Genomic DNA, 22522 nt, shown 5'->3' on the forward strand with positions numbered 1-22522 from the left:
GAGGTCAAAGGTCATGTCTCACCAGGTGCTGCTCGGTGTTTTCCTCCACACGCTGTAGGAGCCGTCTGTTTTGCGGTAGTACAGCTCCTGGGTATAACCTGGACAACACCACATAAACCCGTGGGATCCTCAAGTCAAGATCCAACACAGACCGCTCTATACAGACCGCTCTACACAGACCGCTCTACACAGACCGCTCTACACAGACCGCTCTATACAGACCGCTCTACACAGACCGCTCTACACAGACCGCTCTATACAGACCGCTCTATACAGACCGCTCTACACAGACCGCTCTATACAGACCGCTCTACACAGACCGCTCTACACAGACCGCTCTACACAGACCGCTCTATACAGACCGCTCTACACAGACCGCTCTACACAGACCGCTCTACACAGACCGCTCTACACAGACCGCTCTATACAGACCGCTCTATACAGACCGCTCTACACAGACCGCTCTATACAGACCGCTCTACACAGACCGCTCTATACAGACCGCTCTACACAGACCGCTCTATACAGACCGCTCTATACAGACTGGCGTACAGTACCAGTCAAAAGTTTGGACACACCTTGCCAAGAGTGTGCAAAGCTGTCATCAAAGCAAAAGGTGGCTACTTTGAAGAATCTAAAATATAAAACATATTCTGGTTTGTTTAACACTTTTTTGTTTACTACATAATTCCATATGTGTTCCTTCATAGTTTTGATGTCTTCAATATTAATCTACAATGTAGAAAATAATTTAAAAATAAAGAAAAACCATTGAATGAGAAGGTGTGTCCAAACTTTTGACTGGTACTGTGTATGCAATGGTTTGCCATGACAGCACAGGCTAAACCAATTCATTCACCAAGTAATTGTATTGCAGCTTAGATTGAACAATAATAATGGTATTACTGTCACTCCGAACAAAGCAGATGATCGAGAAACGACAAGCCAACGATGACAAGGGTCAAATGACGACTGAGATGACAAACTGTCAAAGTTTCCTCTGAGAGGAGTTCCCTGTGAGCCGTGAGGGGTAAACATGAATTCTATCAGCTTGGAACTTAGAATGTCCTCAACAGGGCCCAAAATGTCACTGGTCGGGTCACAATGTCGCTGCCTACCCATGTTGATGAATTTGATGGCGGTCTGTCTGCGGTCCAGGCCCACCTTCTCCCACTGGTTGGTTTTGTCCAGGTAATGTGTAGCAATGACGGGGAGTGTCGTGTAGATCATGTTCTGCTCCCCGCAGCCCACCGGCTTCACGATCAGACTGCCCAGAGAGTTCCCGGTGATGGCCTGCTCTACCAGCACACTTGTCTGCTCACCAGCTACACACACACACACACACACACACAAACACACACACACACACACACCGCAGCACACACACACACACACACACACACACACACACACACACACACACACACACACACACACACACACACACACCGCAGCACACATACACAAACACAAACATACAAACAGACATAAACAGTCAAAAAGGGTCCATATCGCAACAAAGATGAGTCCTGGAAGACGCAGATGGGAAATGATTGATGGGAGGTACAGCCAATGGCGATGCAACCGGCAGTTTCTCCTCTATTCTCATTGGTGTTCTACCCCACTAAGAGCCCTCACCACCTACTCTCGGGTCTGGTCCAATCGGGTTTCTGGGACTGGTAGGGTCCGCACAAGCATGGGTCTAATTGTCCTAACCCTAAACCTAACCGTAACCGTAACCTTAACCTGCACAGGCATGGGTCTAATTGTCCTAACCCTAACCCTAACCCTAACCTGCACAGGCATGGGTCTAATTGTCCTAACCCTAACCCTAACCCTAACCCTAACCCGCACAGGCATGGGTCTAATTGTCCTAACCCTAACCCTAACCCTAACCCGCACAGGCATGGGTCTAATTGTTCTAACCCGAACCCTAACCCTAACCCTAACCCGCACAGGCATGGGTCTAATTGTCCACGGGTCTGTTTCTGATCAGGTGTCTGTGTTTTACATGTTAATGTATGCAAACCAGCTTCGGGGAAGAAAGCCACAGGTCTAATTCATAATGGGTTCAACTTTTTAGACCTGTGAAGACCTATAGTGCACACACAGAAACACACAGAAACACGCAGAAACACACACACACACACACACACACACACACAGTCTCACCGGTAATTCGGATGAGTGAATCGGGTTGTGTGCCAGGAACTATGTCTTTCGGAATTTTACTAGGAAGGTCTGTCTTCTGTTCACCCCCTGAGAGAGAGAGAGAGAGAGAGAGAGAGAGAGAGAGAGAGAGAGAGAGAGAGAGAGAGAGAGAGAGAGAGAGAGAGAGAGTCATTGATCTGTGTGAGAACGGGTATGTGAGGGTGATGTTTCCATTCTCTAACCTCCACCAATGTAAGCATGGCAGATCAGTGACAACAGAGAGCAGATCCCGAGCTGATCCATTTTACTGGTGCAAAGCTCTTAAAGAAACGGACGTTTCAACAGACCTTGGTCAAGGTGTATACACCTTTCAGTGCAACCTTTCAGGAGCGTCCAATTACCACCACCGACCGTTACGCACAATATTTCCACGGAAACCATAACAATAAATAAATAATACATAATGAAATAAAAGGCAAACAAAACACGCTTTCTTTTTATTGGTGTTTAACTCACCGTGTCTTTTAATAAAACTGGTGTTTAACTCACCGTGTCTTTTAATGAAACTGGTGTTTAACTCACCGTGTCTTTTAATGAAACTGGTGTTTAACTCACTGTGTCTTTTAATGAAGCTGGTGTTTAACTCACCGTGTCTTTTAATGAAACTGTTGTTTAACTCACTGTGTCTTTTAATAAAACTGGTGTTTAACTCACCGTGTCTTTTAATGAAGCTGTTGTTTAACTCACCGTGTCTTTTAATGAAACTGTTGTTTAACTCACCGTGTCTTTTAATAAAACTGGTGTTTAACTCACCGTGTCTTTTAATGAAGCTGTTGTTTAACTCACCGTGTCTTTTAATGAAGCTGTTGTTTAACTCACCGTGTCTTTTAATGAAGCCGTTGTTTAACTCACCGTGTCTTTTAATGAAGCTGTTGTTTAACTCACCGTGTCTTTTAATGAAGCTGTTGTTTAACTCACCGTGTCTTTTAATGAAGCTGTTGTTTAACTCACCGTGTTTGGACGGATCCACTTCGATGTTTGTGATGATTTTCGTCAGCACTCCCTCTGACTGTGAGAGGAACAAAACCAATTATATACATTTTTTATGATTATTTATTATTATATAATGATTACATTTACAAGCCCTCTGTAAGCCTTTGGACAGTGAAACATTGTCTCCTATTTTGTCTCTAAAGTCACCTGTAGGCACGTCTGCTCTGACACACACACACACACACACACACACACACACACACACACACACACACACACACACACACACACACACACACACACACACACACACACACACACACAGCATTTCAACACACGAGTTGGATAAACTGAACTTTTACAGTGACCCTACCGTCCTGATGTGGGGTCACTATATAGTATGCAGAGTGTGTTGTACTTCATCTTAACACACATACAGTACCAGTCAGAAGTTTGGACACACCTTCTCATTCAATGGTTTTTATTTTTTTATTTTTTTAGCATTTTCTACCTTGTAGATTAATATTGAAGACATCAAAACTATGAAGGAACACATATGGAATTATGTAGTAAACAAAAAAGTGTTAAACAAACCAGAATATGGTTTATATTTTAGATTCTTCAAAGTAGCCACCTTTTACTTTGATGACAGCTTTGCACACTCTTGGCAAGTTTGTGTCCAAACTTTTGACTGGTCCTGTATATTCATATATACAGTGGACTACAATAAATTGATTGGATTTCCACTTATCCTAAACTTTGAATGCACACTCACCACCACCCGCAGAGTCTTCAAGATTCCGTCGCGAATGCCGTACTCGTTGTCAGAAGCTTTGACCTCGATGGTTTGCTCCCCCAGGACCTGAGGGATGATGATGAATGGGACCACCCTAGAGGTCATTGGTGGAATCTTCATTTCCTGACGGTACTTTCCTTTTTTACTGGCCGAACTGCAGATATCTTTGTTCTCGATCAGCTCCACACGCACCTGGGGAAGAGAGAAGGTGTCTAGTCATCTCGTCTCAGACCCAAAGCTCATACGTTGACATTCATGATCACCAGATCATCTGTGGCCTCAGGTGGTCCAGTGGTCTAGCAGCATGGCCTACAGTGCACGCATTTGCCCATGTCGGCATGGGTTCAAATCCAGCCCACGCCCTGTCCTCCTGACTTTCTCTATCTGAAAAAATACCAGAGTGGGACCACCACACACACAAAAAATAAGCTATTTCTGATTTTTAAACGGTTTCCTATGAGTACCAGCTAATGCCATTCATGAATGTTGAGTGTCATCTTCTAAAATACAGCCTGCTGTAGAGGTATCATCTGTGTACTGAACGCTGGTCAAAACGTTGTTTTTTTTAATTATTATTTCGCCAGTGTGAATATGAACTTTAGACAATGATATAATATATTTGCCATTTAGCTGACGTTTTTATCCAAAGAGACTTACATTGCAGTGAGTGCATACATTTCAGTATATATGGTCCCAATGGGAATCAAACCCACAACCTAAGCGTTGTTAGCGCCATGCTCTACCAACTGAGCCACAGAGGACCACGGGCACTGTAACTAACAACTTATTACCAGCAAATGGTCCCTAAATTAGCATGCCCAAGTCATCACCAATTCTCTGAAGATACTCAATTACTTGCTGAAATGATTTTGCGATGACTTGAGCATGACATTTCAAACATGCTAACTTAGGGTCCATTGACTTGCGGAGGACCACAATGACATATACAATACATACATACATACATACTAAGACTCCTACAGGGTGCTTTAAGACAAGTAATTCAACTCGTCATTGACCATTAATAGTCGAAATTGGTGTGTTAGTACTGGAATGGAACAAAAGCTTGTTCCCGAGAGAGGAAGTTGATTCTCTAAAAAGCCTTTTCCATTGCTAGCTAGATGCTAGCTTTGTCGCAGGAGAGTCTAGAAAAAGACATTGGAAATTCACTCACAGTTAATTCTTCTGGGTTGTAGTTGTGAAGAACAGCTTTGATCTCCACCTGCTCGTTCCGAACAGCGGCATAGGGCAGCTTCAGATCGATGAAGAAATCCTTCAGGACTATCATCTCAAACGGATCAGCCACACAGATTCCTTTTGAGAGAGAGAGAGAGACGGACAGAGATTCAGAGATGAGACTCGATCGGATTAAAACCAAAGTCAGCGGTGCTTTTCTCAATAGAAAAGAACAGATGTTTAAATGTGGATTTGAGTGAATCCAGTCAACTGCAGGGCTAGCTATGAATTTTGTTTTGGGGGACAACGAGAGACAGATTGGGGTCCTTACCATAAGAGGTTGACAAACTAATGGCAGTGATCTGCCAGGTGGTGATAGAATCTGGCAGAATGTTTGGTCTCTCTGTACTTTGGAGGCCACTGAAACCAGAGGGAGAGAAAAAACATCGGAAAGTGTCACCCCTTTGTCAAAGCTAACTGACTCGACTAGTTTCCCTCCCTTCTCTTTGCCTGCGACACCAGAAGCATGAAAACACAGGCAGAAATGAAACGCCCCGAACCCCTCTGCCAAGAGTGTGCAAAGCTGTCATCAAAGCAAAAGGTGGCTACTTTGAAGAATCTAAAATATAAACCATATTCTGGTTTGTTTAACACTTTTTTGTTTACTACATAATTCCATATGTGTTCCTTCACAGTTTTGATGTCTTCAATATTAATCTACAATGTAGAAAATAATTTTAAAAAAAATAAAGAAAAATCATTGAATGAGAAGGAGTGTCCAAACTTCTGACTGGTACTGTACATGCTCATCAGCTCTGACTAGCTGGTGCCTGTCTCACCAGTTGGCGTGGTTGGCAGGACAGGCAGGCAGATCGTAGTCCTCCCAAAGCCAGCTCTCAGGGAAGTTGGAACGAGATGTAATGTCCCTCGCTTCCATGAACCCGCCGTCATCAAACTCACCTGAGAGAGAGAGGGGTGGAGAGAAAGAGAGGTCAAGGTCTGAGAGCAGGGCTACCTCATCACAAAATCAACCTCCGCTACATGCCGTATTGAGCAACACAATCACAGCATTGTTTTGTGGACAAATGAGAGGTTGAGATTTGGGCAGGGGCAAACACTTTTCCTCTCTTCAGAGAGGTGCCATGGAAACACGTACACTTTGCACGTGTTTTACTACCTCGGTATTATGTGGCACGAATTGGTGACATTGGGCCAACTTTTGACTGTCCACATCGGGCTTCAAGGCACCACGTTGCACAGGACTGGGGACATTTCCGTGCAATGTGAATGAGGTTCATCATTCCCCTCTCTCCCCCTCCCCACTCTCCACCTGCCCTACCGCCCTCCCTCCCTCCCTCCCTCCCTGTCTTACTGCGGGCCAGAATGAGTGAGTCGTGTTTGAGTTCTTTCTTCTTGTCCGCCAGGGCTTTGCAGCAGTGGAGGAAGGCGTTCTTGCAGGCCTCCCCGTCGGTGATGTACTCGCTGCGCGTCTCGCAGGTGTAGTTGAGCGTGTTGTCCCTCATGCCGTCTATGCAGCACTCTTTCTCCAGGCCTTTGAATGGGCTCTCTGTAGGGTGGAGAGGAGGAGGAGGAGGAGGAGGAGGAGGTGGGGGTGGAGAGGAGGAGGTGGAGGAGGTGGAGAGGAGGTGGGGGTGGAGAGGAGGAGAGGGAGGGGTGGGGGATTGGGATGAGGAGGAGAGGAGGTGGGGGGGGAGAAAACGCATGACAGAGACATTTTTATATCCCTTTCACTATGAAAACAGAAATAAACATTTAGCTTGTGTAACTTTGTGAAAGCAACATCCTAACAATTTCATTCACTAGGAGAACAGTAAACTGACCCATACACTTCACAAGGACATTTATCATAATTGTGCTTCAAGGATGCCTTCAAATCGCACCTTAAAAGGGATAGTTCATCCAAATGACAAAATCACATATTTGGTCACATACTGAAATGAATCCATGTACTGTACTGTACAAGGACAAACTTCAACACTTCTGTTATGCACCTGGGCACTGTAACTAACAGCTTATTGCAAGCAAATGGTCCCTAAGTTAGCATGCCCAAGTCATCAAATTCTCTGAAGATACTTGTTTACAATTACTTGCTTTAAATAATTGTGAGATGATTTGAGCATGACATTTCAAACATGCTAACTTAGGGTCCATTGACTTGCATTGGGTTTTGGTTGAAAATGCTAACAGTTAGCGGTTAGTTACAGAGCCCAGATAAACAAAACCAAAGTGTGGATTGAAGTCTGTCCTTGTCCATAGACTCCTTTCAGGGTAAGGAAGCAAATATGTGATTTTGTCATTTGGGTGAACTATCCCTTTAAGGGTGAAACGGTGATTGGGCAATTGGCCAAAAGTGATTAGTCATCAGACCTGTCAATCTGAAAATCAAAAAGGGCGGAACTTCCTCTCACCGAGGTGGTCTTTGGCCTGCTTCAATGCCAGCGATCTCTTCTTCCTTGCGGCCTTTACGACAGGGCAGGAGAGGTCTGGAATGAGAAGAGGCAGACAGGTTTGTATAGACAGAACTGAGCAGGGTGACTATCTATATCGGCACAGATCTACGGAACAGTCACTACCCACAGGCCATAAGAATGCGATACATACAATTTGATTTGATTTGATTTGATTTGATTTGATTTGAGATCTACCACATGGACACTTGGCCTCATCCCGTGAATGTTTGTGAGAACATGCAGCACCAGGATTGGCTCTGTCTGCTCCATGGCTTATATCATACTACACTGTGTATCACACGGATGCATCAATGACATACAAGAAGAAAGTGTTTGGACTGCGAAGAATTTTATTTTATTTGTTCTTCTTCCAAAGGTTTGGGAACAGAATTGGGGGAAAGAGAAGAGGAGAGGGATGAAGGGGAGAGAGAGGAGGCAGGAGGAGAGAGAGAATGGGAGGGGATAGGAGGAGAGGGATGAAGGAGAGAGAGAGAAGGCAGGAGGAGAGAGAGAATGGGAGGGGATAGGAGGAGAGGGATGAAGGGGAGAGAGAGGAGGCAGGAGGAGAGAGAGAATGGGAGGGGATAGGAGGAGAGGGATGAAGGGGAGAGAGAGGAGGCAGGAGGAGAGAGAGAATGGGAGGGGATAGGAGGAGAGGGATGAAGGGGAGAGAGAGGAGGCAGGAGGAGAGAGAGAATGGGAGGGGATAGGAGGAGAGGGATGAAGGGGAGAGAGAGGAGGCAGGAGGAGAGAGAGAATGGGAGGAGATAGGAGGAGAGGGATGAAGGAGAGAGAGGAGGCAGGAGGAGAGAGAGAATGGGAGGGGATAGGAGGAGAGGGATGAAGGAGAGAGAGAGAAGGCAGGAGGAGAGAGAGAATGGGAGGGGATAGGAGGAGAGGGATGAAGGAGAGAGAGAGGAGGCAGGAGGAGAGAGAGAATGGGAGGAGATAGGAGGAGAGGGATGAAGGAGAGAGAGGAGGCAGGAGGAGAGAGAGAATGGGAGGGGATAGGAGGAGAGGGATGAAGGAGAGAGAGAGAAGGCAGGAGGAGAGAGAGAATGGGAGGAGATAGGAGGAGAGGGATGAAGGGGAGAACATTGGAGCAGAGAAGGAGAGAGAGAGAAGGCAGGAGGAGAGAGAGAATGGGAGGGGACAGGAGGACAGAGGGTGCTGAAGGTGGAGCAGAGTGTTGTTACCGGTCCTCAGGCCTGTCCCAGAGGCAGTGTTGGACTCAAACACCAGTCCAGCATCGAAGAACACCCCCATACTGTCTGCGCCGCTCCCAGCAGTGCAGCCTGTGTCATACTTCTCCACAATGTCCCAGATCTGTGGGTGGAGGTGAGATGGAGGTGGAGGTGAGAAACAATGGGATCAATTCCACATCAGAACTGTACGCTGACACGCACCCTTTCAAAAAGAAGACCCCCACACTGCTTGAGACACACACACACAGACACACACAGACACACACACACACACACACACACACACACACACACACACACACATAGGCACCTTGGCCTGGGTGAGGCGGTGTTCGTTGTTGAGAACGTAGACTCCCTTGTCCACGGCCACCATTCCCACCTTGGCGCCCGGGTCCCCTGTGACCTTCAGCGTGAACTGCTTAGAAGGCCGGTAGGAGGCCAACGGCCTGACCGTCTCCACCTTCAGCTGTGGAGGAAGAGGAGAGGATAAATGTGTGTGTGTGTGTGTGTGTGTGTGTGTGGCCCGTAGCTGTAGTTCTAACGCTAAGCCCTATGGGTCATGCGGTAAACATGCCACGTCTTTCAGTAAGTTTCTCACTCTTCACAAATGCACTTCTCCGCCTCGGCCTCCGTTCATAAGCGGGCCTATAGGTCTGTTTAAGACACAACAAGGTACTCTGTGTGTGTGTTCATCTTACCGTGCCCATGCAGGACACCTTGACCTCCACCCTAAGGGAGTCGGCCACCACCTCGTTGGTGCCGACGTGGTAGTAGGCCACCATGCGGAAGGACGGCAGCATGTCCTTGGTGACCAGCGGCGACAGAGACACCAGCGGCTGGCCCTCCCTGGCAAACCGCAGGGATTTCACCAGCTGACCTCTGCTCAGGATCTGATTGGACAGAGAGCATCGTGATGTGTCATCGCTGCTGCTTTGGTACGAGACGGTGAAAGGAGATTAAGACTGAGAACAGGAGTCTAACTGGAATCAAATGGTATTTGCCACGTTCATCGTGTACAGCCGTCATTGACAGTGAAGTGCTTTGGGATCCTGCTCCTCGATCAACAACAGTCGACAACAATCAACAATCAGGAATCCAAAATGATATAGTCATAATGATATATTATATAATTATTACTATTATTATCATATAATTATTATTAGAATATATATATATATATATATATATATATATATATATATATATATATATATATTATAATAAAAAGTGACAATAGTAGTGCATAAGGGTGTAGTAGTAATACAGTGTAAGTAGCAGCAGTAATAACTGAATAATAACAATAGTAATATAGTGTAAGTAGCAGCAGTAATAACTGGATAATAACAATAGTAATACAGTGTAAGTAGCAGCAGTAGTAGCAGCAGGGGGGGGGTCAGTTGAGCAGGGGGGTGGGGGGAGTGAGGGGGGCTCGGTCGGAGGCTCGGTCGGAGCCGAAGTCGAATTGCGAGGCGACTGTTTGCGATAACTTGACTGTCTGTTTCATTTGCGCTTGCGTGCCTGCTGCAACGTCACTGAGTGAAGCGTCTTGCTTGGGTGAATCTGAAACATCTCCGAAGTCACCCAACTCCCTCTGGTAACGTCACATCGTCACAACGCACACACACACACACAGAAACACACTGACCAGAAGGGTGACGTCGTGGTTTTTGATTGCCGTGGCTGCCCCGAAGTTGAGGTTGACTTTCATGTTCTGTTTGATGTCCAGCTCCTTGGAGTCGATGCTCAGGTGGAGGAGGTTGTTGGTTTTGGTGTTGTATTTGTTGGCCGTCATGGTTGCACTGGCCTGCCTTGCCGCTGTGAGGACTGGGTCATTGGTCTTCACCTGGGTTTACACACACACACACACACACACACACACACACACACACACACACACACACACACACACACACACACGCACGCACACAGGGACGCAGACAGACACACACACAGGGATGCAGACAGACACACACACAGGGACGCACACACACACACACACACACACACACACACACACACACACACACATACAGGGACGCAGACAGACACACACACACAGGGATGCACACACACACACACACACACACACACACACACACACACACACACACACACAGGTTTTTACTCTTGCAAAACACCACGGTTTCAATGATGTTCCAGTCGTTGTCAGTCTGAGGTGAAGTGTCCTGTCACCTGTCAATGCTTCATCCTAGATGCATGCTGTGTAGTGTATAGAGTAATGTGTGTAGTGTGTGTGTGTGTGTGTGTGTGTGTGTGATGTGTGTGTGTGTGCTGTGTGTGTGTGATGTGTGTGTGTGTGATGTGTGTGTTATGTGTTGTGTGTGTGTGTGTGTGTGATGTGTGTGTGTGTGTGATGTGTGTGTGTGTGATGTGTGTGTTATATGCATACAGTACGTGTGTGTGTGTGTATTGTACATATACGGGTGGCTGTTCTTGGGGGCGGGTCTTACGGTGATTTTCAGGTTTTGGGCGCCAGCCACTGAGTTGACGGTGATCTTGGCGACACCGTTGGGCTCGGTGATCCCCGGGACGTCTCCTGGCGTCACCACCACGGGGACGCCGCGGGCGGGGGACCCGTCAGGGTTGGTCACGAAAATCTAGCGTAGACAGAACACACACACACGCAACCGTTCAGAACACACACACGCAACCGTTCAGGACACACACACGCAAGTGTTCAGAACACACACACGCAACCGTTCAGGACACACACACGCAACCGTTCAGAACACACACACGCAACCGTTCAGAACACACACACGCAACCGTTCAGAACACACACACGCAACCGTTCAGGACACACACACGCAACTGTTCAGGACACACACACGCAAGTGTTCAGAACACACACGCAAGTGTTCAGAACACACACACAACCGTTCAGGACACACAGGGTGTCTGTCCTCACTGGCGTGGTTGTGAAAAAAACAAAGTGTGTCTCAGTTGGTAGCCTAGCGTGTGTGTGTGTGTGTGTGTGTGTGTGTGTGTGTGTGTGTGTGTGTCTGTCTGTCTGTCTGTCTGTCTGTCTGTCTGTCTGTCTGCGTGTCTGTGTGTGTCTGTGTGTGTGTGTGTGTGTGTCTGTGTGTGTGTGTGTGTGTGTGTGTGTCTGTCTGTCTGTCTGTCTGTCTGTCTGTCTGTCTGTCTGTCTGTCTGCGTCCCTGTGTGTGTCTGTGTGTCTGTGTGTGTGTGTGTGTGTGTGTGTGTCTCTGTGTGTGTGTGTGTGTGTGTGTGTGTGTGTGTGTGTGTGTGTGTGTGTGTGTGTGTGGTTAGAACTCACTGTATTGTAAGTTGCTTCAGATAAAGGTGTCTGCAATAGTAATGTATTGTACATAGAGTGTGGATCTGAGGTTGTGGTATGAACATGGTTTTAGGTTGCAGTATCAGTTCAACAGTTGGCTTTGTCTGTAAACAAATGACAGTAAGGTTCATTCATGCTAATGTATAAATATAATAATAATAACAATAACAATAACAACAACAATAATAGTTATTATTATTATTATTATTATTATTATTATATACATAATAATAATATAATTTTTACAAATGTAAAAATAAATAAAAATGAAGCATCATATTTCTCATAGTTTTCATGTTTATGGATCTAGGCTGGATATTCGATACATTTTGATATATATATTTTTCTTGCTCGCATTGAAATCTATTAAACAATGAACTAAGGGTTAGGGTTAGGGTTAGGGTTAGGGGTTAGGGGTTAGGGTTAGGGTTAGGGTTAGGGTTTGCATGGCCTACAATATACCCCATTGTGTTCAAATACTTTAAGACATGCTGTAAGTGTGTGATAGAGTAGCAAGACTTTACCGCGAGGTCAAAGGGCATCCCAGGTTTGAAGTACTTGGCAGTCTTCTGGAAGAGGATAGTGTAAGGGGACTTGACAATCTGGATGCCCTTCCTCTCTGCTTCCACCATCTCCCCACCTGCCAGAGGACACACCACACAAACACACACATGAATACATCAATCTGGATGCCCTTCCTCTCTGCTTCCACCATCTCCCCACCTGCCAGAGGACACCACACAAACACACACATGAATACATCAATCTGGATGCCCTTCCTCTCTGCTTCCACCATCTCCCCACCTGCCAGAGGACACCACACAAACACACACATGAACACTAGGGCTGTCACAGATGACACATGCTATTACTTTGAACTCCATAACGCGTTGATCCATTTCAAAGGTGCCATGCTTAATTAGTTTTTTACACACAATGAAGTTAAACAACCTTATGTTTTGAATTATGGTAAAGTTGACTCTGTTAAATAACATCTAGTGTTTTTTTTATAATATATATATATTTTTTTTTAGCAATTTACCATACTGAGAAATGTGTCTCAATGTCATAATGATTATGTGTGAAAATGGAAAATACAAATGTTCCAATATATTCCAATATACCAACCACACACATTTTCAAATGACAATTTACCAATTACATTTTTGAGAAACCTTGAAAGTAATTGAAATACTATATCGACCCAGGTCTGGGGTGCACACACACACACACACACACACACACACACACACACACACACACACACACACACACACACACACACACACACACGTACACACACACACACACACACACACACACACACACACACACACACACACACACACACACACACACACACACACACGTTTTGTGCAGACCCCAGGAAGAGTATCTGTTGCCACTGTAACAGCTAATAGTAATCTAAACAAACAAACACACACAGTCTACTTACCGTACTCTGTTAACAGGTTGACAGACAGATAGATGGACATCCCAACCAGTTTTTCTATGTCTTGGGTGATGTGTTCCTTCCTCAGCTGAACCGATCCTTTGCCGTCTCTAATCTGTTGGGATAAAAATGTTAAATAATAGAATATGCCAGAAGTGTGTGAATGTGTGTGGGAAGGGGTTACAGTGTATAAGTGTGGGGCACTTTGGGCGTGTGTGTGTGTGTGTGTGTGTGTGTACGTGTACGTGTGTGTGTGTGTGTGTGTATGTGTGTGTGTGTGTGTGTGTGTGTGTGTGTGTGTGTGTGTGTGCGTGCGCATGCTAACCTGTACTCTCTGGAGAGAGCTACTGAAGCTCGTCTTATGGTGTTCACTGTTGGTGACCCCAAACACCGCAAACGCATAACCATTCACCTCTTTCCCAAACAGATACCTACAAGCACCAACAAGTAGTGTATCATCATTATCACAAACGTCATGTCACAAACATCATTACATCATAGCCATCAGCTGTGTCATTTTTTTCCACATTATTACATAAATAAAAATACTAAGTATTTCCAAAAGCATAAACAAATAAATCCTCAGGTATAATATATCTATCAGGACACACAACTCGGCCTATCGTTAGAACGCCTATACTTAAAAAAATATATATATATATAAAGATGACCAAACGGATATCTGGGCCTACATCATTTTAAATTGAGAAAGAAAGTTGCGTGGAAATCCTTAAATTCTAGACGTTGCATTGACATAATCTCATCGGTCAAGTCTATCCAATAATACAAATAAAAACAACGTTATTGTACAACTCAAACTGTGAAGCAGACAGAACCGAACGCATGTTGACCAGATCCATTCATGTTGTTACTACTGTGTTGTGTGTGATGATGGCTGTGGCAATAGGCTGGCTCGCTAAACAACATGTTCAACACACATCTTACATTTCAATACAAGTTGGGTTTAGTTTTAGTTACACCCAACAATGTATTCTTGTTCGAATTCGCAAATCTTTACAGAAGCTGCGTAATCATAACAAAAATTGCGTGTGAATGGTGAGCGACTATTGGATAAATAGGCTACCGACTATTTCTTGCTCACACAAATCGTGTACATACGGATACACACACACACACACACACACACACACACACACACACGCACGCACACGCACGCACGCACGCACACACACGCACAAACACACGCACACGCACGCACGCACACACACATACACACACACACGCACACACTCAAAGATAATGACATCATCATACGTGGCACGGATCTGAACTGTAAGCTCATCGTCGTCAACGTAGAAGAAAGCTTTCTGTGGATTCAGCTTGATTTCAAAACTGGGCAGAACTGGAGGGAAGGAGAGAGGCTTGTGTGAATACACTTCTTTGTGAAAGGAAACATTAAAGGGACACTTCACTATTTCCCCCCTTCATTCATTATCTCGAGCACCCTGGGTCAGGGTCAACACATGTGAAAGCAGCGATTTTCTTTGTTCTATACAGTCAAAAAGAAAAGGGAGGAAATTACTCTCTATGATGTCATTGATGTCATATAAATAAAATATATTAAAAAAATAAAATAAAAAAAAAACATCCACAAATGCACTCCCCCTGTCTGGGGGGGGGATTCCCAAATGTAATTTCCTTAAGACCTTTCCAAATCGGAGGACGGGCTCATTGTAGTGCGTGGACTGGAATGAGGAACGGTGTCACGCATGTTGGATACCATTCCTCATTCCATTCCATGCATTACAATGAACCCGTCCTCCGATTTGTACCTCCACCAGCCTCCCCTGATTTTTTACAGTATCTGTCATGATTGGTCCAGGATGTACAGCAGATGACAAAGACTCATAGACTTGCCTCAGGCACTTGGAAGTTTAAAACTTGATATTTTAAAAACTCTACCTGGGTAATACAATACATTAATATAATAACAGTTTATTGCTCCTAATTCTCAAATGCAAGAAGAGGCCCCACAGTTCTAATCTCTCTCACCGTATTCTTTGACTTCAAACACAGACGTGAAGGTCTTCTGTGGAGTGCTCTGGAACCTACACACCACCTTCCATTGACCAAGACTACACACACACACACACGCACACACACACGCACACACGCACACACACGTACACACACACACACACACACACACACACACACACACACACACACACACACACACACACACACACACACACACACACACACACACACACACCAGGGTGAAAGTATAGGGACCAAAGTAACAAGATGAAATTAATTGATTGTTCAGTCAATCAATCATTAAATTCATGAATAAATCAATCCAACAGCTGGTCAGTCGGTCGGCTGGTTGGTCGATCAGTTATGTTATTGATGGACTGACAACGTGAGACATTTCTTTAACACTTCTAAGCAGATGGGAGTGATCACATTGAGAGGACGGCCAGGATTAGCTTCTCAAAAGAACACACCTCACTCTTTGCAGAATGTCGTAATTCCCAACTATGACCCCTTTGTCCGGATTCCTGATTTCCATACTGACTGTGATGTTGTCCGGAGTCTGAAAACCAACATATCCGCCATGAAGATCTTCCTTTATGCTATTATTTCTCATTGTTATCAAAAATGTTTCGTATCCAGATGGGATTATTATATATATATATATATATATATATATATATATATATATATATATATATATATATATATTATATTATATTATTTTATTATATTATTATCATTAAGGCAGTAGGAATGTCTGCATTGACCAGTTTATGAAGGCCTGAGAAAGGATCTTTACCATGATCTCCACGGAGACTGCAACGTCCTTTTGGACCTGGCCCGGGGCCTGCAATTTCTTGGTAATAGGTTCCATTTTGGTGGTTAGTGCGAAAATCCTGAAACGCACTGTGAGAGATAGGGAGAGAGATAGGGGGAGAGATAGGGGGAGAGATAGGGGGAGAGATAAGGAGGGCGGTAGAGAGAGGCAGGGTGCAGAGAGAGCGAGGGAGAGGGAGGAAGAGAGAGAAAGAAAATGTAATCGCTCAGTCTCCAGAGAACATCAAGTATACACCTTCAGAGACAACAATAAAACAATAACTTAACCAGTACTGCTTCACTCCAAAATCAAAGTTTGACATTTTCAGACTTCAAAAATGGTCTTATGTCCAGATAAGTCAATGTCTCTCGCCACCTGTTATTAAGATTCAGTCAGTTTGGAGGTCTGAGTGGACTAACACCTCAGGTGCCCTGGCAGTCTCACCTGTGCTGGCAGGGGTGTATATGGTTTTGTCTGTCTGAATGAAGATGTAGCCAGACTGGAAGGAGAGGAGGACCACCTTCTCCAACACGCGGTCGGGGAATTGGGCTTCCAGGTACACAAAATGCTTCTGTTTGGGATCCACATCTGCGAAATCTGCCTCAGCGATCTGCATAAATCCATCAGTGTGCAAAAAAAAGATCAATGAATACTGTACTTCCAGGTTAAAGGTCTAGTAGGTGATTGTCACGACAAAGTTGACCTAAATTATATAAACAATATGCACTAATATACACCTTATAATATAACCTAACTAGAACAGGAAGCTCTTTGGGAACAGCATTGATACAAGTGTATTGATTAGTGATTGTAGAAACTGTATGTGTGTGTGTGTGTGTGTGTGCGTGCATGCGTAAGAAAATAAACTAAAAAAAAAAAAAAAAAAAAAACTTAACTAAACTAAACTAAACTAAATTAAACTAAACTAAACTAAACTAAACTAAACTTCCTGAGTTTAAGGGCCAGCCTTAGCTAGATACATTATTCAGTCTTTTTTACAAATGTAGAAAAACCAACAGACAAAAGCTTGTCCAAGGCGCTTACGAGAATCTCAACCAGGGCCTGGAAGTCGTTGGCAGCGTTGAGGACCACGTCTTCCGTGGCCAGCTGGTTTTTCTTGTCGGGATGGCTCCTAACAGTAATCTTCACATTCAAGGGTGCCCCTTTATAATCTTGGGACTCTACAAAGATGCTCTCCTTGCTTCCGACCCGGAGCAGGTTGGGGGCAGACAACACGTGCCTGGGAAGAAGGGGAGGCAGACATTCATTTATCCAGGCAGGTATTCATCAGTTATTTGACGTACTTTACACTTTTCCATCATCCTTCTGTACTGAGACAGCAACACTGTAGGCCCTGCTACTATTTGTATTACTATTGTTATTATTATCATCATGACTGCTGCTACTGACACTACACCCTGATGCACCACTACTGTCACTGTTTTATTATGACTATATTATATTGTACTGTTGACTTGTTGATTGTTGTTGACTGTTGTTGATCGAGGAGCGAGATCCCAAAGCACTTCACTACATCAATTATGGCTCTATGAGATGTATGTGACAAATAACTCTCCTGTCATCCCTCTCATCCCATCCTCTCTACTCTGCTGTCATCCCTCTCATCCCATCCTCTCTACTCTGCTGTCATCCCTCTCATCCCATCCTCTTTACTCTCCTGTCATCCCTCATCCCATCCTCTTTACTCTCCTGTCATCCCTCTCATCCCATCCTCTTTACTCTCCTGTCATCCCTCTCATCCCATCCTCTTTACTCTCCTGTCATCCCATCCTCTCTAATCTGCTGTCATCCCTCTCATCCCATCCTCTTTACTCTGCTGTCATCCCTCTCATCCCATCCTCTTTACTCTGCTGTCATCCCTCTCATCCCATCCTCTCTACTCTGCTGTCATCCCTCTCATCCCATCCTCTCTACTCTCCTGTCATCCCTCTCATCCCATCCTCTTTACTCTGCTGTCATCCCTCTCATCCCATCCTCTCTACTCTCCTGTCATCCCTCTCATCCCATCCCTCTCTCCCATCCTCTCTCATCCCTGTCACCCTTACAGACTTGGATGATGATCACTGCATCAATGATTGATGCTCTTGGCTGAGACCCAGCTGATCATGGCTTCCATCACTAGTCTGCTCTCTGTTTGCAGAGTCTGGCGTAATTCCTTTCTATGTAAACATTGAAAAAATGTTTGAGTTCTGACCAAAAGTGAACAGTAGATCTTTTCGAGTTTTGAGGAGAACACATACAGTACAACAAAAACCAACTGTTTGTATCAATCAAAACTACATACAAATATTTAAAATTAAATAAATGTTCATACTGCTGTTTGGAATGTTTTAACCAACATCTTACTGTATCAATCTTTTGCCCCTCCAGAATTAAATTCTTGCAGTAAAAAAACACAACAATACCATCTAGTACTACATCAGATGTCAAGATGCAGGTTTTGATTTAATGTGTTTCAGATGCAGGTTTTGATTTAATGTGTTTCAGATGCAGTTTTTGATTCAATGTGTTTCATTTTATGTGTTTTTTTAATGTGCAATTGCAATTTTCTGAACTGACAAAATCAAAACGTAATTGACCTTAAGCGACCCTGTGTTGCTGTATTGAACAAGCCATTTCTTTGTATCTTAATAAAACTTACTAACATTACAGTAGAGTAACAGTGCTATCCCCACTGGTCATTTAATGAATAGGTGTTAGTTGGGCATGCTGGTTCACTTACAGTGGAGTTCCATCAGAGAGGGCGGGGAAGGACAGGGCCACCGCGGCCAGACACAGCAACGTCACATGCATTTCCACGGCTGGTCCCAGGTCTGCCGTCAGTAGTGCCTGCTCCTTCCCTGGAGCCTGTCTTTTATCCTCCCTCCCCCTCTCCCCCCCCCCTCCTCCCTCCCCCCTCCCCCCTCCTCCCTCCCCCCTCCCCCCTGCCCCCTCTCACCCCATCCATCAACAGTTGCCCGTAAATGCTACCCTTATCTAATCCGAAATCACTGGTTATAAGGACAAATTGCATCACAACTGGGGGATGTGTTGCGCGTTTGTTCAGCATGTTCAGCATTGAGCATAACTTTCCAAATTAAAATAGTAAAGTGGGGGGGTTGGTGGTGGGGGGGGGGTTCTTTTCACAACTGACCTTCAACCATGTATACCTGCCAGGTATTGGGAAACCAGCCTCTCTTAGATAAGGGGAGACAAACATGAGAAAATCTCTAAATCAATCAGACCAGACATTTATGCACACTAAACAGCAGCAACAGATGTTGTACATGGTTGTAGGTGTACTGTGTGGTGATGTGGCTGATGGAATGGTTTGAGTTGAGGCAAGCTGCCTTCAGCTCATTTCTACAGTGATCTAATATACTATATGACATAGCATATTTCATCCAAAGTGACTTACATTGCAGTGAGTGCATACATTTATCAGTATATATGGTCCCAGCAGGAATCAAACTCACAAAATAAACAACAACTGAAGTTGGCTGCAGTACAGGCCTGGCAGAGCATCACCAGAGGAGACCCCCAGCGTCTGGTGGGGTCAAAGGGTCGTCTGGTGGGGTCAATGGGGCGCAGACTTCAGGCAGTTGTTGCATGCAAAGTATTGTTGACAAAATACCAAACATGAGTGCTGAATTTGGTGATTTGATAAATCTGTCCCATCACTAAAATAGGGGGACTATGCATAAAACATGTTGTAATTTCTGAATGGTGATACCAACATGGAAACAAATACCATTAAATAAAAGCTGATAATCTCTACTTTGACCTCACAGTAAGTGTCTGTTTATTTAATCCAAATGTTTGGAGTGTGTGGATAGAAAACCATATGTTTGATATTGTGATTTTTTAAAGGCATAGACAGCCAACTGAACACAAGCCAACTCAGCGCTTCTCTGTCAAATACCAGTAAATGTTATCTAACTAAAGCACTTTAGCACACTCTGGCATACGCCCAGTACATGTGGCTGCATGGTCTTGGCAGTCCAGGGCCCTGGACCTAAACAGCTGATATAAACACCATCAACTGATAACTCTGGTCCTCTGTGGTTCAGTCCTGTGGTCCTGTGGTTCAGTCCTGTGGTCCTGTGGCTCAGTCCTGTGGTCCTCTGTGGCTCAGTCCTGTGGTCCTCTGTGGTTCAGTCCTGTGGTCCTCTGTGGCTCAGTCCTGTGGTCCTGTGGCTCAGTCCTGTGGTCCTGTGGCTCAGTCCTCTGGTCCTCTGTGGTTCAGTCCTGTGGTCCTGTGGCTCAGTCCTCTGGTCCTGTGGTTCAGTCCTGTGGTCCTCTGTGGTTCAGTCCTGTGGTCCTCTGTGGCTCAGTCCTGTGGTCCTCTGTGGCTCAGTCCTGTGGTCCTCTGTGGTTCAGTCCTGTGGTCCTCTGTGGCTCAGTCCTCTGGTCCTCTGTGGCTCAGTCCTGTGGTCCTGTGGCTCAGTCCTGTGGTCCTCTGTGGCTCAGTCCTGTGGTCCTGTGGCTCAGTCCTCTGGTCCTGTGGTTCAGTCCTGTGGTCCTGTGGTTCAGTCCTGTGGTCCTGTGGCTCAGTCCTGTGGTCCTCCGTGGTTCAGTCCTGTGGTCCTCTGTGGCTCAGTCCTGTGGTCCTGTGGCTCAGTCCTGTGGTCCTCCGTGGTTCAGTCCTGTGGTCCTGTGGCTCAGTCCTGTGGTCCTGTGGCTCAGTCCTGTGGTCCTCTGTGGTTCAGTCCTGTGGTCCTCCGTGGTTCAGTCCTGTGGTCCTCTGTGGCTCAGTCCTCTGGTCCTCTGTGGCTCAGTCCTGTGGTCCTGTGGCTCAGTCCTGTGGTCCTGTGGCTCAGTCCTGTGGTCCTGTGGTTCAGTCCTGTGGTCCTCCGTGGTTCAGTCCTGTGGTCCTCCGTGGTTCAGTCCTGTGGTCCTCTGTGGCTCAGTCCTCTGGTCCTCTGTGGCTCAGTCCTGTGGTCCTGTGGCTCAGTCCTGTGGTCCTCCGTGGTTCAGTTGGTAGAGCACGGTGCTAACAACGCCTAGGTTGTGGGTTCGATTCCTGCTGGGACCATATATACTGATAAATGTATGCACTCACCGCAATGTAAGTCGCTTTGGATAAAAGTGTCAGCTGAATGGCGTATATTATATATTAACTCAGATAAATGGCTTAAAAAATAAAAAAAGCCTCAGTTGTTCTCATTCCACAGCTGGTGTGTCTCTCACTCACTGTTTAACTTTGAATTAAAAAAAAAAAGGATGAACAGCTTGACATTCTGACGAGCTCCCGACCGACTCTCCAGTTGCATAATCCAATATGGAGAAGAGGCTAGCCTTAAATACCTCTACCTGGTCCAGGCACACACTAAGCCAGTAAGGCCTACTGGAAAGGCAGCCTGGCTTGAGTTGTGTCTGCCCAGAGTAAGGGCAGAGTAAGGGCAGAGTGGGTACAGTAAAGCTTCATTCCCACAGAGATAATGGCTGAATACCAGAAAACATTTGGGTATTTACTGTCTGTCTGATTTACCATATTTGGCTGGCTAAAGGAACCTCTGGGCTAAAGGAACCTCTGGGCTAAAGGAACCTCTGGGTTAAAGGAACCTCAGGGTTAAAGGAACCTCTGGGCTAAAGGAACCTCTGGGTTAAAGGAACCTCTGGGCTAAAGGAACCTCAGGGTTAAAGGAACCTCGGGGCTAAAGGAACCTCTGGGTTAAAGGAACCTCTGGGCTAAAGGAACCCCTTTACAATAACTTGCAGAGCAGCCTCAAGGATAGTTTGTGGGGTTTCTGACAACAAGCCAATTCCGATTGGTTCCTATTCCTGTAAGTGATGCTCGGGACAGTAAACACACACTGAGTCAACTTTACCTCTGCTAATCATTAAACTACCTGGACAGGGTGGTGGGGGGAGAGATGCCACATGAGGGGGACCTTGACTAAAAGGGTCAGGTTTGCTCAGCAAGGCTACTATGTGTAACTAACTGTGGGAGGGAGAGAGAGAGGGGGAGAGAGAGAGAGAGAGAGAGAGACAGAGACAGAGACAGAGAGAGACAGAGAGAGAGAGAGATACAGAGACAGAGAGAGAGAAAGTAAATTATGAAATGTAATTATTCTCAGATGTTTCATTTTACTTGTACTTTCCAATGCATATCCATGCATGTCAATTGACACCAAATG

General features: G+C 45.3%; 1 protein-coding gene across 1 annotated transcript in view; it reads right to left on the minus strand.

Moving 5' to 3' along the window:
* Positions 1 to 19196, minus strand: part of LOC310821577 (complement C3-like) — a gene marked incomplete at both ends in the record, with an annotated part of 32421 nt that extends 13225 nt beyond the window's left edge. The window contains 25 exons of the mRNA XM_083693662.1: positions 23 to 98; positions 1119 to 1325; positions 3163 to 3220; positions 3920 to 4132; positions 5115 to 5254; positions 5448 to 5536; positions 5956 to 6076; positions 6489 to 6683; positions 7546 to 7620; positions 8784 to 8913; positions 9103 to 9258; positions 9491 to 9682; positions 10438 to 10635; positions 11264 to 11410; positions 12636 to 12751; positions 12835 to 12915; positions 13568 to 13679; positions 13890 to 13995; positions 14840 to 14927; positions 15578 to 15660; positions 16036 to 16124; positions 16365 to 16471; positions 16827 to 16992; positions 17427 to 17622; positions 19126 to 19196. Of these exons, the coding sequence (XP_083549788.1) occupies positions 23 to 98; positions 1119 to 1325; positions 3163 to 3220; positions 3920 to 4132; positions 5115 to 5254; positions 5448 to 5536; positions 5956 to 6076; positions 6489 to 6683; positions 7546 to 7620; positions 8784 to 8913; positions 9103 to 9258; positions 9491 to 9682; positions 10438 to 10635; positions 11264 to 11410; positions 12636 to 12751; positions 12835 to 12915; positions 13568 to 13679; positions 13890 to 13995; positions 14840 to 14927; positions 15578 to 15660; positions 16036 to 16124; positions 16365 to 16471; positions 16827 to 16992; positions 17427 to 17622; positions 19126 to 19196 (3212 nt within the window). The remainder of the gene's footprint in view (positions 1 to 22; positions 99 to 1118; positions 1326 to 3162; positions 3221 to 3919; positions 4133 to 5114; positions 5255 to 5447; positions 5537 to 5955; positions 6077 to 6488; positions 6684 to 7545; positions 7621 to 8783; positions 8914 to 9102; positions 9259 to 9490; positions 9683 to 10437; positions 10636 to 11263; positions 11411 to 12635; positions 12752 to 12834; positions 12916 to 13567; positions 13680 to 13889; positions 13996 to 14839; positions 14928 to 15577; positions 15661 to 16035; positions 16125 to 16364; positions 16472 to 16826; positions 16993 to 17426; positions 17623 to 19125) is intronic.
* Between the last annotated feature and the right edge of the window lie 3326 nt (positions 19197 to 22522).

This window comes from Argentina silus (genome assembly GCF_951799395.1).
Source record: "Argentina silus genome assembly, chromosome: 22".
NCBI lineage: Eukaryota > Metazoa > Chordata > Actinopteri > Argentiniformes > Argentinidae > Argentina > Argentina silus.